This window comes from Notothenia coriiceps, unplaced genomic scaffold (assembly GCF_000735185.1).
Source record: "Notothenia coriiceps isolate Sejong01 unplaced genomic scaffold, NC01 NC01_scaffold00010593, whole genome shotgun sequence".
In the NCBI taxonomy this organism is placed as follows: Eukaryota; Metazoa; Chordata; class Actinopteri; order Perciformes; family Nototheniidae; genus Notothenia; species Notothenia coriiceps.
Window position 1 is genome coordinate 180,215 of NW_011343294.1, and position 17,084 is coordinate 197,298.

At 38.8% G+C, this 17,084-nt stretch overlaps 2 protein-coding genes across 2 annotated transcripts in view; one reads left to right on the forward strand and one right to left on the reverse strand.

Moving 5' to 3' along the window:
- LOC104946096 (septin-8-like) overlaps positions 1-4,463 on the forward strand; it is a 30,179-nt gene extending 25,716 nt beyond the window's left edge. Inside the window, exon 9 of the mRNA XM_010771852.1 lies at positions 4,208-4,463. Coding sequence (XP_010770154.1) covers positions 4,208-4,373 — 166 coding nt within the window. The 3' untranslated portion in view covers positions 4,374-4,463. The remainder of the gene's footprint in view (positions 1-4,207) is intronic.
- A 14-nt stretch (positions 4,464-4,477) lies between these two features.
- LOC104946092 (cyclin-I-like) lies at positions 4,478-10,448 on the reverse strand. Its single transcript, XM_010771847.1, has 5 exons — positions 10,134-10,448; positions 8,874-9,030; positions 8,345-8,479; positions 7,987-8,061; positions 4,478-7,858 (listed from the first exon to the last, which is right to left on the reverse strand). Exons 2-5 carry the CDS (start codon positions 8,985-8,987, stop codon positions 7,637-7,639), a joined length of 546 nt encoding a protein of 181 aa, XP_010770149.1. The 5' UTR covers positions 8,988-9,030; positions 10,134-10,448; the 3' UTR covers positions 4,478-7,636.
- Between the last annotated feature and the right edge of the window lie 6,636 nt (positions 10,449-17,084).

Genomic DNA, 17,084 nt, shown 5'->3' on the forward strand with positions numbered 1-17,084 from the left:
CCCCCCCCCATTGCTTTAACAATGTGTGTGTTTGCTAAAGGTGGAGGAATACATGTGTAAAAGACGTAGGTCTTTAGAGGTGTGTAAGTTTCAGGGAGATGACGGTGGTTGGGAGTGACGTGTGGGTGTACAGGAAGCGGGTTAACACAAATTGCAGCTGGTTGTTACGCTGTCTACAAATTCAAAAACAAGTCTGTACACATCATTCTTGTGTGAAGACGGATCAAATAGTGTTTCCTCATTTAACTATTGGTATCAGTTTAAAATCAAATTGTGGCAAGAATTTAACTCATTGTAATATATGGCATATTAAATTCATGTGCTTAGTACACATTAATTGAAGGTATTTTGAATTAAGATATAACATACTATACAATCCAAAATACATCCCTTATGTTTTGCAAAAGTATTAGATTTGGTAAATATTATTTTAGAATATAATATAAAACATGCTCATCTAACGATTACTGCTACTGTTTGGGATAAAACTGCAGAAAAGGTGAACAATTCCCATCACAATTTCTCAGGTCACTTCTTTTGAAGTTCTAAGAACATCGGAAGTTGAATTTCTTTTGTACGGCACTGAACAAGTGTGTTATTCTTTGAAAACAGACGGAGGAAGTCAGGACCCAGTGTTCAGCTCTTCCCAGATGAATGGTTTTGTGTAAACGGTGATGGCTCTGTAAGCACTGTTATTATTCTGTCCTCCACCACCTGCAGGGCTCACTGGATCTGCTCCAGCAGGGCTCACTGGATCTGCTCCAGCAGGACAGTGTGTTCACAGCCCTCTATCCTTTAGAACACAAACACTCTGCTAGCAGCTGAGGGATAATGGCTCTCTGTTCTACATTCAGGACACGATGCACACCGACACTGTGTACACATCTTATGGGCTGAGGCATAGTGCTGTAGGCAAAAATTGAGAAGTTGGTTAAATACTAAGGGAATTGGTACAAAGGAAATTAATCAAACAAAATTAAAACAGTAGCCTCAATGTATGTGATCAATTGATTCCTAAATGTATTATTTTTGGTACATTTAGTGATATGTGCACTTATTTAGGGCTTAAAAAAAAGTTGAATTTACCTTTACTTTGTTTTAATAATTCAAACTCAAAACACTCAACATTTTGTGAACTTCTAGAAGTTTAACTTAAATAAGTTCATGTTACAGCTTCTAGTTCTCATGTTTTGAATGTGACCAATAACATAGATTAACAATAATCTCTGACACAGGAAGAAACCATAGACCGTCCAACCTCAAAGTGACAAAAATGAAAATACCACTTTAGACTTGTCAAGTCATAGCTTTATTTCTGTGGTTGACCAGACGATAAAGATAGCTGCCTCATTAAATGAAGAAATGGAAACAACCTTTACATTGGTCACACTGTGCTGCTTCCAGCCTGACTTGATAAATGCAACATACTTCACAGTTGAGGAAACAGACAGTAACTGGTTCACATTATCTCACGTTTCTGACCTCTGCACACAGTAAGGCAGCAGAGAGTCAGTTTAAATTGAAAACATAATATTCTGTACCCGTTAAGGAAACATTTCAGTATCGGGATGAAACAGACATATGTGGTATTTACAAATAAAATCAGGATATTTCTATCCAATACTTTGACAATATTTGGTGTATGATTTGTGGCACTGTCATACATTAAGAAATATTTAAATCAGTAATCCCAGGATTACTGATTTACTTGATGATCCCAGGATCATCAATCAGGTGATCTCATGATGTTCTGCTCTAGTATTAAACTAATCTCCCTAAGGTGCTCCTGCTTTGTTTGATGCAACAATAGTCACATTAAGCAAATCAGTACAGACTGAAGCATTAAGGAAATAAAAACATGTGCAGCATTTAGTCAGGAAATTAAACATTTTGGAAAATGTGGCTTTTGTAAATAATTGCTAAATAAAAAACAAATTAATACAAGAAGGTAAAAATATTAAAATAATAAAAAGCTTTTGAAAAAATATATATTTTTAGTATTTCTTAAAAAAAAAAGCTTGTCTTTATCTCAAGGTGCTACGTGGTCCTTGGAGGAACCTGAACACCATGACGCCTCACATCAAACTAAATCAGGATCAACTCAAACATAAAAAAAAGCCGCTCTTGGGCTTCAACCACACTCATAAAAACACACATAACTGCCTAATCCTTCTTCTTTGACCTAACACTTGAACCATTTGTGGAGGATATTTAAGGACAGGTATATTTGAAAATAGAAAATATGGCAATAATAATAGCTTGAGAACTTAAATGGACCGTTAACTCTGCACCAAAAGAGAAACATCATTTCTGTCCCGCTAAAAAAAGTAACAGCGTCAGAATACCTCTGATCCATACACACCTCCAGACTTCTGTGTGGACAAGTGCACGGTAGAATCCAAAACAATATCTCCTTTTGAACCAATTTGTAAAGTTTTTTGCAGGTTGAACATCTCGGTATCAGCAAAACTTGCAAATGAGGTTGTTAGATGTGCTGAACTACAGTATATTGGACATTCTCCATGTGAGATGGGAGGACGGTGTGAATAAACGTCCCTCTAGTTGAGGGCGGGGTGCAGAGGCGGGCAGGGCGAGACATTTTTCTGCTGGGAATCGACATTGTTTCCCTGCTGAGTCGTCTCCTCGCTGTACAAACACCTGAAGCCGTCGTAGAACTCGTCCGTGTCCCCTTGCCGTGCGCAGCCCGCCCGCCCCCTCCTGAGGCGCAGCGTGGGGTTCCAGGCTCGCTGCTGGTCTGGGATCAGGGCGCTGTTGAAGATGTAGACGGCGTTGGGCGGCAGGGAGAACTCCAGGCTCTGAAGGTATTCGTCCACCATTTCTTTGCAGTGGATGAACTCGCCACTGTCCACCTGGGAGAGCAAAAACATCACAATGTGTGTGAGCTGCTTCAGAAGGAGAGTCCTTTCTGAGAGGACCATTGTGGAAAACTGAGCTTTCATTGACCCTAAAATGGGGTGTAAGTGTTTACCTAGTGTGGGATTGTGATTTTGTCTAATTTGACTAAAATACTCTTCCCTTCTCTCAGCTTCCTCAGTGTGATCATGATGGACCTGAATAAGCGTGTTTGTCACTTTTGGGCAGCATGAAGCCGCATTTGTTCTTTTATCCAAAACACCCAGCAGTATGGAGCATAATTGATGCTGTTTCTGCACTGCAAAAGGTGCGAGAGGTTTTTCAAAATAGCGTGGGACATCTAAAGATAAAAACAAGGACTGGCATCTTAAAGAGAACTGGTCATCCATGGTAAATGGATTTTCCTCTGGGGAGTTTTAAACCCTTATTCATCCTTTTTATCAAAACAGGATTATTTTTGACTAATGATTGGCGTGGAGAAACATTGAAGTTTATGTACTGCATCTTTTTTGAGAGTAAAACATCATTTTTAGTGTATACTGTATACTTAGACACATTGGTTATTAAGTATTTGAAACAAATGTGCTCAGTGAAAGGGTTTACATTTGAAAACTAAACGATTCTAATAATTTCTTAAAATATGTAATTCTAAATTATCTTTTATATTAAAGGTGACCTATCATGCAAAATGCACTTTTGTACGTCTTTTATACATGAACATGTGTCCCCGTCAGAAAACACAACCCTCTCTCTTTTCCTCCATACCCAAATCTCTTAAAAAGGGGCTGCAACGGATCTGATACAGACTGATCCAGATTTGAACACTTCTATGACGTCACAGAAGTGGCGCTACGGCTATTGGGCCAACTCCACCAATCAGGAGGAGACAGCCACGGACATTGCCGTTGGAAAGCGCTGGAGACGCTGTAGTACATATGGCAGGCCTGTAGGTGGTGCTGTTCTCACAGAATCAGCCCATGCAAAGACAGTGTTAAATTGAGCGAAATGAGGAATGGCTAAAATGCATGATCTGTTTGGTATTTTGAAAAATAAAAAGTATAAAAATGCCTTATATAGGTATGGTCCTACACTATATTATTCAAATATAGCATGATAGGTCCACTTTAATGTAAAGCAATATCTTTGTTTTGAATCAACTAGTTTCTTTTCAGTTTCCAATGTTTTTGCAGCTAAAGTCTTCCAAACCCCAGCACAGTTGGGCTCTGGTATACATTTTCTCTGTGGGTATAATGTCACATTGTCTTCACTCAAACCAACTATAATCATGGAGGAGGAGCCTGTGCTTTTCTCTTACCTGCGCTTTCTTCAGCAGGTTGGTAAATACGGAGAACCAATCGGGCGTGAGCACCTCCAACTCCAAGGTGATGATGGCCAAGGCCAACGTGGAGCCCTTGAACTGCCAGAGCTGGTGGCAGGCCATACAGTGCTGCACCTGCCTGGTCCACAACGCCGCCTGGAGCCCCGCAGGCCTCTTCTGAAGCCCCGGCCCCGCGGCAGGCGACCCGGGGTCCGAGGCGGAACCCAGCCCGATGGACGGAGCGAGGTGAGGGTGGCCGGAGACGAGCAGGGCGTGGAACTACAGCGGAGAAGAGCAGGGAAGTGGAGAGGAACGAGACCAAAACGTTAGCATAATGATGTCACTGTTGTCATCTTCCATCCATTGCTCACCCTTTACCTCTTATCAACATGACATACATCAATGCATTTAATGTCCAACCTTCACAAAACATCTTTCATTCCTTTGACCCAACCTTCATCCCATCCACCCAGGACAATGTCCCTTTCGCAGTCTGTGGTTCTCTTCTCAAGTGTTCATTGCTGATAGACACTTTGATCAACAGATAGAGCATCCCATCATGAGGTTTAACTTATGAAGACCTACCCGTTGGCCTGAGGAATCATAGTAATCTTGTTGGTATCGTCAAGCAGTGCGTATGTGTTCCCATTTGTAGGCCGGAACTGTAATTCACAACCTGAGGCTCGATGTTAAAGGACACTTTGAGTTTTAGTTCTTCTTAGTCTTATCACAAAGTGACCAGAAAACAGAAGAAAAAACCCCAACACATTATTGTGATGTTTCTCTGTTACAGCCAAATGTCTATCATGTTGTGTCATTTGCTTTAGTTTTGTCTCTTACTCGGTAGCAAAAATAAGCCATGGGTTTTTAAAGAAGGTAGATTCAGCAATGTGGTGCCAAATTCAAAAAGGAATTTGTTAAAAACAGCTCTCGACTTCTTCAAACTTTCTAAACTGCCTCCTCAAGTTTTCATTCTTCACTCCACTATGGGAATGCAGGGAATATTCAGGCTGACGTAGCAAACAAAGGAAGCTTTGTGTTCCGATTGGACAGCCCGATACAGTCTCAGACGGTGAAAGATTTGAGAGCCACATAGCGGATTCTGCCTTTCAAAGAGCTTCACTTGGATATTTAAGAATATTGAGAGCCGATGACAAAGCATCTCTGTAAATCCTCTTATTTATATATATATCAAAGTGTCATGGTGACCAATAATAGATAGATTTTAATGATAGCTGTTTTATAGAAAAAAGGAGAATACCACTTTATTTAGAAAAAGGGAATGCAGAGTTATTTCTTCAAGGCAGGGGGGAATGTCATTGTGAGGTAATTACAGTATTGTTCAAAAGTATTTGAAAAATATTTATTTGAATAGTATAAAAAGAGAAATTCTTTATTTTAATATAGTTTTTAGTGGTGCTTTATGTCTGTTTATGTTCAAATATCTTTTGGAATATATAAAGTGAAGTGCAAGGAAAATAAAAGCTTCACATCAATAACACGCTGTAAACCTATGACACCATGTCAGTACAATTCACGTTATAGTTGTGAAAATGCCATTTTTAGTCCTGCAGAAGACACTGAATCAGTTCAAATGTGCCAAACAGCTTTTCGGTGACAGTTAATGGTTTGCTGCTTTAAAGAAAATGTATCAGTCCTCCGCAAATTTCAATATCACAAACAAATCGAACACTGGCATTTATTTGTTGAGGGAATGAAGCTGTGCTTTGGTCCGGGATGAGATTTTTGACTAACAGAATGCAAAGCTCAGAAAAAAAAGTCAGATTTGTTGTGTGGAGAATGTTTATCCTTAGAACTGAGCAAGTCGGACACAATGGACATCCTTTGAATATTGTGAATCAATACCAACTCTTGTGGAACTATTTGTAATGAAAACTGATGGGCTGTATTCATAAAGCGTCACTATGCTGGCCTCCAAACTGTTGGCCTCCTTATTCATAGTAAGATGTAATGTTCAGTTTAATAACAGTTTGTATTGTTTTAAGTCAACTTCACTGTGATCCAAAAAGCTGTGCTGCTAGTGTGGCTAAAAACGAAAGTAGTTACTGGAGTTTGTTTTTACAAAGAGTTTACAGATCCAATAACCAAATTGAGGTTGAATGTAGAAGTAATATATGCATCTATTTAATAACATGCAGCCCTATGAGAAGCATATTAAGAGTTGTTCAAACTGTTTCCTTGGCGCTATAGTTACTGATCTTTTACCATAAAGTGCTGGATGTTTTCTTAGTAAAAGCGTTATGAATACAGCCCTGGGCGCGATAGCATGAAGGGACCTAAAGTGTGTGTGTGTGTGTGTGTGTGTGTGTGTGTGTGTGTGTGTGTGTGTGTGTGTGTGTGTGTGTGTGTGTGTGTGTGTGTGTGTGTGTGTGTGTGTATATACACACATATACAGTTCAGTCAGTGGCTACTGCCTTAGGCAATGATTTGTAAAGGTTGAACAATAAACTACTGTGAACAGTTCCAGGCTGTTTAAAAATATTGTGCCATAAACTCAGTGACACAGCATGGGACCTTTAACAATGACAAACCTACTTTCACGTAAAAGACAGTCAACTATTCAGAGCACGTTATAGATTCCCTGACGATAACACATGTCTGTTAAGTCTCTCGAGGTCTCCCAATAATAAAAAAAAAAGGACCTTATATCTCCGACCCCCACCCAGCAGGGTTTTGGTATCAATAGTTGGGCAGAAGTTAGAGTTAGTCAGAAGTGCCTTGGCCTGATATGCAACATGCCTGTTATTTGCTAGCAGCTTGCAAATGCAGACTTATGTGGAATAAACAGCTCTCTTCAGACCTTGCGCCGATTGGGTCTTTGTCCACAATCAGATTCAACAGATTCTATAATTGTCACTTCTGCACTGAAGCTGCAGAAAGCTGACATTAAATCATATTTACAGAGGGAAAAGGCAGTGATTTTTAGAGTTAGCAATAACTGAAAGCAAGGTGATTTCCATCGGTTAACCTAGATCTTTAAAACAATTGAACAAGTGCGCAAAAACAAAACATTTCGGTTTTATCTGTGTTGAGGTCAGGTAGATTATTTTACGTCATTATTTAGAACAATATTTTATTGATTCTATTCAGATGTATTGAAAAACTAAATGTATCATTATGTTCTAATCGGACTCCCATTTTATTATTTGCACAGTTGCTCTAGACCTCTTAAAACGTTTTAACGTGTTCACCCCAAGCTGGACGGAATGGAGTTTATAATAAATGGGAACAATGAGTGAAATCAAATAAATGCACAATCTCTACTAGGACCAATTTACCTTTATCTCTTCTGAGAGAGTAGGGGTTTGTGAAATACCGTCTTGAAGCAAACATGATGCAAGCATGATGGCAAAATGTGTGCTTTTGTGCTGCTGTGTTTTAGGCAAGACCGGGACCAGAGTTGACGAAGCATTTCAGGTCCAGCTATGAGATGCTCCGACAACTCAGGTCCAGGAAAAGAATAACAAATAAAAGTATTGTTTGCCCATCTATCTGCCAACTTACTATGTGAATGAAGTCGACTGCCGTTGCGGTGTACAAGTCCCATTGCAGCTTGTCTAGAATGATCCTCTCCATGCGAAGAATCTCAGCTGTTGAGAAGCTGCATCCGCTCTGCACAACCAGGTCTTGAACAGAACCTATTACCTGTTTAAAACAGACACAAACAAATAGGGAAGTAAATAAACGTATTGATTTGAAATAGCATTGACTTCTGTTGTTGTTTTGTTTGGTTATCTGACGTGTTTCTTCATATCTTTAGGAAAAGATCTTACCTCATCTTCCTCGTTGATTTTGGCAGCCAGGACCAACGAGGTGAAAGCAATGCATTTCAGGTATTTGGGTTGGGCCTAAGAAAAGAGAATACTCTATTTAGTTCTTCAGAAGCAGGACAATCTAAGAATGTCAAAACAAACACCAGAAATCAAGATGTTTTTCCCTGCTTCTTTAAAAACACACTTTTTATATCATACTATGTTCTGACACAATTAGAAATGTTTAGTCAACAGCTTGGAGAGACTGGGATTGTCATTTTTTAACAAATTTAAAAATACTTTATGGGCCAAACAACTCAGAGAAAATGTCCACCAGATTAATTAATAGTGACAAATATCGTTAGTTGCAGCCGTCTACCTTGACAGTGGACAGCAGTCGGGTAAGGACACAGACTCCCAGTGCAAACGTTTCTGGACAGAAGTGGAACAGCCGGTTCATCTCTCCAAGCCAAAAGATAGTTTCTTGATATTGGGATGAGGAGACGTCACCACCCTGAGAGTTCAAAGAAGAAAATGATTGGAAGATAATAATTCAGGTTGTTGGCAGTACAGGCCATCCAAAAAAAGCCCCAAAGAAAGACACAATTATAGTAATTACTGGGACGTCAGTTTCATGCAATTAATGAAAAGCCACACTTTTTTAGATCTCAGATTATTACTATTAATGCTTTTACTCTCCTTTTTCATGCTTGTACTTGAATTATTCATTTCCTTATTACAGAAAGTGACTTTTTCATTGTTAGCTTTAAAAATTAAAAGACATGAATCTTGTTGCTTCGTCACACAAGAACAACTTTTCATTTGACAGAGGACCAAGATTAGGGTTTCTGTTCAATTTTAGGCTTTTAATGACATTATAACGTGCTTTAGAAAGATGCTAGACTTACCTGGATGCATCCATTCTTGAAGACCGGTACCTTCCAGAGACGAGCCTCCCTCAGCAGGGCCGCCTCCAGCAGGACGACCAGCCGCCGGCTCTCTGCAGCTCCGGGGCTCTTCATCGCCACCACAGCACAGGCTGGGCTGCACCCAGGGCACACACACCTGGGGAGAAGAAGAGGAGGAGGAGGAAGAGGAACAGGCAACATATAAGACATTAAAATGGGAAAATAAACTTCTCTTAAAAATGCATTTAGCATCTATCTTTCCTATGAGTGCCCATTGCTTTCACTCAAATGCAAGTACAAAAACAACATTTAATTTAGCTGTTATATCAGTAGAATTTCTTATCTTTTGAAATGTACACTTCTATTGTATTTTATGAGGATGCAAGACAACTGGTTTTGAAAACTATTACCACAGTTAATACATAATCTGTCACAAGTTAAGGCCCTGCATTAAAAACTTTAAAAGTACAAAAAAAAGTTGTCTCAAAAGATACTTAAAGTATCAAAAATGTAATAATTATGCAGAATGATACATTTCAGAATCTTATCTGTGATACAATTGTGAAATGTATTAATCACTTCAATGTTGCAGATGGTCAAGGTGGGGCTAACTTAAACTACACCACTATATTTGTCTCTTAATAAATCAATCTGAGAGTGACAAGTGAACAATGGCAGTCAAGTTAATTTACTGAAGGTCAAATCACAGGGTTTCCCTCTGAGATGTAGAGGAGTAGAAGTAAGCTATAATGTAGCCAAAGTGGAAATAATAAAGTTAGTTTAGTAAGTACAGTACTGAGTGAAAGTACTTAGTTACATCCAACAACTGAGGACAACAAAGGATTAAATACACAGAAATGTTCCTTACTACACAAATATAGCTAATCACGAGAGTTGCTTTAAGTTTGGGACATTTTTAAAGAATGTTAGAGAATTCCTACTGTGCATAATGCATCAGTTCTGGCCGCCTTAGTAATATGGTAAATAGAAATACCGCTCTCTGCTCTAAGAGCCAAGTATGCAGCAGGAAATCGCTGTTTGCACAAAAACATCGCCATTCAGTCTACGAAGGATGGAAGCACAGGATTGAAAAACTAGACTTCATGCAAAACGTTTAAATATGTGTGACTTTAGTCCGCTGAGGGATTTTACACACACAGGATAAAGGCATCCAGGCGGGATAATGAGCTGCAGCTGCTGCAGACCCTTGAACAGTTGTGGCCAGAAAACATTTGTCTTCCACCTTTTATTCAGTCTTACCTCTTCGATTACAAACGCAGGATATCCCCTCGACGGCAAGTACATTTATACGGTTTCTCAATTAGTCCATATTCCTTGAAAGCAACAAACAAGCAAACAGTAGGCTGCTGTTTGAGAAATCTATCCCGGGGGAGAAATACGTGTTTTTTGGTGAATATACGGAAAGCAACCTCATCATATAAAATCTGAAAAAATAAATAAAGGCTACAAAGCGCTAAGCACTTTACATAACTGGTAAAAGGAGAAAATAAGCGTAAAAATTAAGCAGGAAGCAAAAATAATCAGGCAGGATTGAGGCCAAGCTGTGTTTTGAACGCTCGTGACTCCGCCCCTCCGTGACGTCACTCCATCTATTAAACAGAAATGTGTTAGTAGGTCAGACATACGGGACCCCTCACACAAAATGGTCGAGCTTTAACTGAAAATGGAAGATTTCTATAGTGTGTAACCAAGAATATTTTTGTTAAGGTGCTGAAGTGTAACTCTAGGTTCATCCTCTCTCTGTGAATGAATCCTGAGAGACAGACTGTGTCCAGCAGCTGCTCGCTCTCTCTCAGGCTGTATGATGGGTTTCTTTTTATTTATGACTAACAGAGGGAGTTTAAATCAGCCCTATGCTATTCCAGATGAAATGGGTCATTTCTGGGAGTCTATTTTTTGTTTGTATACTTTACTTTTCATTGTTTTCACATTTAAAACAGCAGCTTTAAAGATATAGCCTAATAGGCAGAGCCGGCCCGACCCATTAAGCGGCCGCTTAGGGCCCCACAGCCACTAAGGGGGCCCCTAGCAAAATAAAAAAAGAATATATTTTTTTTATTTAAAAGAAAAAAAAATCTCAGTACACCGTCGCCGTGATAAGTATGTTTAATTAATTGTGTTAATATGCCTAGATTGCCTACTCTCAAAGGCATGTATTATATTATTGAGTCAATAATATAATACATTAACCGTGCTTTAACTGAACCTCATCATGACACAAGAGAGGACGACAGGATTGTAATTTCCCGTGTTCAGTGAATGCAACAGAGGCAAGACACCAGACCAACCAGAGAGTTGAATGGAAATAAACATCTGTCTTATTGTCTGACAGGTACCTATCCTGTGAGCTGTGACAATGTGGTTTACGTCTCACATTTTATTACTTATACTGAACAGCTCGTCTTTTCGTAACCTCCGTCTAACTTTATCTTGCACGAACGAACGAAAGTTGACGGGGATAGCTAATATTTTCGGCTAGACGTCTGCTTTATGGTGTTTGGTTTGTACACTATATTATCTATTGGTGGTTCCAATCTATATGTTCACCACTAAGAAAGAAAAAGTGGCAGTTATACTTACAACAATGTAGTTCCTGACTTCTTAGGTAAAAAAACATAAATTAAAAGACATAAAAGAAATTAAGACACCTTACACGTGTTTAGGGAGTACAGAGGTGGTCCTCCCACGGACGTCGTGGGAGTCGTGGGGAATGAAGGTGCCGTGACACGGAAGTAACTATTCACAAAGGATAGCCGATTATTTTGTAACGAACCCTAACAAAGGAGACTTTTGGTATGTATAAACTACTATATTTTAGGAAGTAGGACGCATTATTTATACGTCAACCTACTCAAATTTCATATCAAATTATCGTTACAGGAAAATTTTGACCTACTGTTTATTATGTCTACTTACCCTAGGACTCGATCGTGGGTTTTATGACCTCCCTCACATATGTCCCCATGTGTCATTGCACACGGTAATGTGTCCTATTGGTTTACTTTGTCTGGGAAAGGAATGTTACTATTAAATTTTATTGTCTAAATCAGATCCAAAATTGCAAACTACCTTAGTAAACCCTACTTTCATCACATAGTTTGAATTCGTTTTATAATGTTATCCAGTTTCAACAAAACTCTGTAATAATTTAGTCCTAACAATGGATAATCGTCCCGGACCGGTGATCGAAACCCCGGATTGCTCGAAACCGTAAAAAACCCAAAAAAAAAAAAGTAAAAACACAAAAAAAAAAAAAAAAAGAAACCCCTCGGGGGGAGGTGAGACATCGGCGCAAGAGTGATCGTGTGTTGTAGCCTTGTGTTAAAACAGATATACTACCAATCGTATCGTGTGTATAACATATTTTCGTACGTTTAGTGGCACCATGCATGATGAATCCCCCAGGAGTGGAGGAGATACGCCTCCAGGCCCCCATATCGAGGGGCCCTATAAAAAAAAAATTCTATAACTATCAATTTTCCTAGTTAAGACCACGTGAAACTCTCGTTTTTAATTCTCTAGATACCGTGGGTATTACTTGTCTTGAGATTTGTCTAAAAAGACATTTACCTATAAAATTGTTTGATGCACATTTGTCATAAGGAAACAAATAACAGTATATACTATAAAGTATTTGACATAAAAGATAAATAAGAGCAGACCGACAGGGTAGAGTATTTACAGTTATCTTTTATCGACAGTTTCCTTATATAAGTTCTTCTTAAAATATTTATAAGAACGTTTTCTAGACAGTGTTTTTCTCCATACGTGTAAATTTAAGTCCACAACATTACCGTTGCAGTCACCCGGTTGTGAGTCGTGTAAATGACAACGACGTTTATGTAATTTTGTACGACAACTTAGTGCATTTCGTCACCGTTGATACGGGTGGTACAAGTCCACTGAAAAATAGTCTTTAATTTGACTAGTTGTATGTAGGTATAAAAGTCCACGATCCACTGACGAATCGATTCGATTGATACTTATGTGAAATTGACTGTCTGAGGCCTAGTTGACACATAACATTTCCATCGAAGATGAAGTACTATCTTGTCATTCAGTTGTAAAGGAGTCTCTCGAAAGAACTTTAATGGTCCATTCGATATTGATACATTTAAATCTTAACATACTGTTTTCACAAATAAATATTATAATAGACCGGATCGATTATCGATGAACGATGCCAAATCGAATTGGGGAATCTGGCCGCTAAGTTTCATTGTAGTTGCAATCGACATTAAATACGAACGATGTACAAAGCGTATTAAATCATCAAATGACTGTAAATGTAGAATATGGAACAAATGGACCGAGTTCACCACCCGAGGAACCCACCTAACACACCTCGTGGTGAACTCTTATACAGGCATAAAAAAATCTTTTACAAAAGAATACAGGTAAGAAGTTTTTGACTCAGACTGACTGTCAAANGTCTTCTTTATATTACATACATAAAATAATATGAAGTGAAAATATTTCTAAACCCTGTTTGGTTTTCATATTGTTGGGATTCATTATAAAGCTAATTTATTTATTTAACTGCTTTTGTTATACAAATCTTACTGCAACAATTTTGTTTTGATAGGGAGCAAGGAGCAGACTGCGCAATTTATCCAGATGCGTGGGGAGAATGAAGCCCTCTTCACGGGGGCCTGTTGCGACCTCGGGAAAATAATTTAAACATATTATATAACACCAAAATAAGTACAGCTAGATCTGACTCCACATTGAACAGTTTTGAAAACAGTTTTGAAAACAGTTTGAAAACAGTTTGAAAACAGTTTGAAAATATTTTCCCTAGTGTCAGAAATTATTACCGGCACTTGTGACTGCAGCTGGTTGCTAGGTGACGGGGGCGGCAAAATGTAGGGGTAACTGCCGGTGACGTAGGGTCAGGAGGACCCAGCCTCTGAATTGGGACACAGCAGAGTTGGTCATTACGACGAAACTCTTTTCATCTATCCATATAAGTGCGTAAAGCACGGACTGGACATAGCAAATTCGGCTGCTGTTCCCCGGAGGGACACAGCGGCGGAAGAAATGCCTCAATGTCAATTGGGGTACATGAACCAACCACCTAGGTATAAAGGCAGGGTTGGGCTTCAGCAACACTCTCGTTAGCCCTGGGGCGAACTGAGTGCATGAAGGATGTACAGATAGCGCATGAATGCAGGGCCGTGGGAAGTAGGGGTGCTGAGGGTGCTGCAGCACCCCCTGGTGGAGGACAGGGGATGTGCACTTCCACAAGATTAAATACAAATATAATACAAAAAAAATGAATTTTCAGCCTTGATTTACAACATTCATAATTAAGTAAAGATAACACCCTTTTCACCCCGGTTACATTTTCCATTTGCCCTGTACGATGGGCGCTGTAAGTGATGAAAGTGGGGGATGTTGGCTTATCAGGCGCCCGCAGCTCACAGCCAGCGTGAGAGAGAGAGAGAGAGATAGATAGATAGAGAGAGGGGGTGTACCGGTACCGGCGGGGAATGTTGTTAGCTTCTGCTGCGCTAACGGATATAAGAAGCTGTTTCTACAATAATGTGGAGGGAGAGCTCTCCTGTCAGACTGAGAGGCTCAGTGAGGTAAAGGACTCTGAGTGTTTAGATAGTTCACTTTAGTCTAAATTATCTCAGTGGGTCTCAAACGTTTTGATCACAATTTATGTAAACAAATATTTCCAAGGCACTCCTTTATAATTATTAGAATAAATAAAAACAGGTTTCAAATCATTCTAATGTATACTATAGGACAGTAAACCAAAAATATTGTTTAAAACTGGAGATATTTAAAAATATGCATAAATATATAAATGTTAACTGATAAAATAAGATATAAATGAACCACAAAAATAAAACAAGTTAGCCTACATTTATTTGTTATTGGCTATGGTAGGTTATTGGATATGTTCACATACTTATTTGATTATTAAAATGCAAACCGATCTTTTTCATTTGGGTGTTTTAGAGTTGTGTCCCCTAGATCAGTCTCTAGTTTGGGTGCTTAAAGTGCACCGGATTGAAACATTTTACTTTAAAATGTAAAAAAAAAAAAAACCCCCGGACCCCCCTAGAGGATGTAACGTCCACCCCCCAATTAAAACATGTTCATGCAATACTAAATACATTTGAAGCCTTTTTCTATAAGCTGTCCACCATATCAATATGTTTCTCTGTTTGTAGTGTATTGGTCTTTTGTAGAGGTTTTTCATTGCCAGCTAAAATCTTGCCTAGGGCTAAATTGGTCAAAACCGGCCCTGGTGTCATCCCCACAGCACCCCCTATTTAAAACATGTTCCCACGGCTATGTTTGAACGTGAAATTGCTACATTTATAATTAGATTAGCATAATGCTAGCAGAGTTGGACCTCCTTAGCAGCAAAGTTTGGTTTGACACAAAACAAAATTGTACCCTATTTTTTTCTCACAATTAATCAATCACTGTATGAAATGTCAGCGCATATAGTGATTTATACTCAGAGGTTACAAGAGGCCATCTATGGTGATGTCTTCAAAGATCTTGTTTGGTCCAAATCCGACTGGGAGTTTTCTTTGTCTCAGAAGACAAAGAAAACATGTTGAAGTGGTAACATTTTTGTCTTAGAAAATGCTCACCTGATTTTTTTATGATATAAATAGTAGATGATTAATGTTGTACCAATCAAATAATCCACTTTTTGCCTCAGCCCTTCCTGAAAGAGACTATAACTGGCCGACCAACATCGCTATCAAAGAACCAGAACCAAATGCACTTGAATTACCAACAGGTACACACACTCAGGTAATGTTCCAAATAATACACCATGGACCTTATGAAAAAAATACTTTATACTTTTCTTATTTTGCTTTTATTCTCTTTTTTTCCTACCTAACTGAAGTGGTGCTAGAGATGCATATTTTCAAGGCTCCACAATCCCAACGTAATATTTTTGTTTGCACTGTAGTTTGATGACATAGTGCACAAAGTCTTTCTGGATATGGGTGTCAAAATGTCAACAATGTTACAAATATAAATACATCTCAATGCCATCTCAACTGATGATAAAACTAATCCTCAAACTTTTCCACCATCAGAATAACAAGACCAATCCAAGGCTGAGATTGCAACACTGGAAAATGTTGCAATCCTTACTCATTGTTGCTCAATAGCCTTTTCTGCAGTAGCTTTTTCTCTCTTTTGCTCCTCAAAAATATATTTAGAATATAACCTGATGCACAATACTTTAATATCTAATTTTTCTTTATTAAGAAGACACATAATTTAGATGTTCAAAATCTGAGATTAAAAAGGGTATATTTTAAAGCAGTATATCACATCCAGACAGGACACAATAAAACAACAAAACACGTTACATTATAGAAGCAACATGAAAAGCAGCACCAGATACTCAATGGTGAGGACTGAATCAAGCTTAAATAGAAATATACTAAATGCTGTGTGCTGAGGTAGCAAGCTGGCTTGAAAAAGTGTCTGTCCTTATTTCTTGTTGTGCAATTGGTTATAGAGATGAATGGACAGAAACACATGTGTGATTGTGATTACATTTGAATTTTCAACCAGTTATTTTAGCTGTACCAGAAACATGTCAGGATTGTTGTTGTTTCTCTGACCCTGATGTAGGTTAGCAGTAAAGTGTGCCTCATGCAAAAACCTTTTTAGATCACAACATACATGAAATTACAGAGATTGTTTCAGCCTCTGTGTGACCTCCGTAAAAACATTTTCCTAAGCTCCAGACGTTCTCTGTCCGCATATAGAGTCAACAAATGTCCCCTAACCCCAGTCAACAGATGTCAGCTATGGGTAGAAACTATTCGCTTTCAACTCTGGCTCACCTCACACAGCTGACGGATAAAAAAACAAAGTTGACCAGTGTGTCTGAGCCAAGGTCACGACAGGAATGTTGATAAGGAAAGATGGGCACAGTGAGCAGCATATCTGCATGTTGACAGAGTGTAGCAGTGGGAACACAGTGGTGTCCCATATAAATTCAGATTGTGTTTGACTTGTACATTTTGTTTGTTCTGTGGGTCGGATTAGAATAGTTTTTATTTTATAAATCAAAAGGTCATTCTCATATTCCGTGGGCTTGAAACCACACATACAGTAACCCTGTCATTCTCTTTATCATGCTGTATCCTCTGCTGACAAGACGTTTTTGCGTATTTGCACAGATATGTGTGCGGG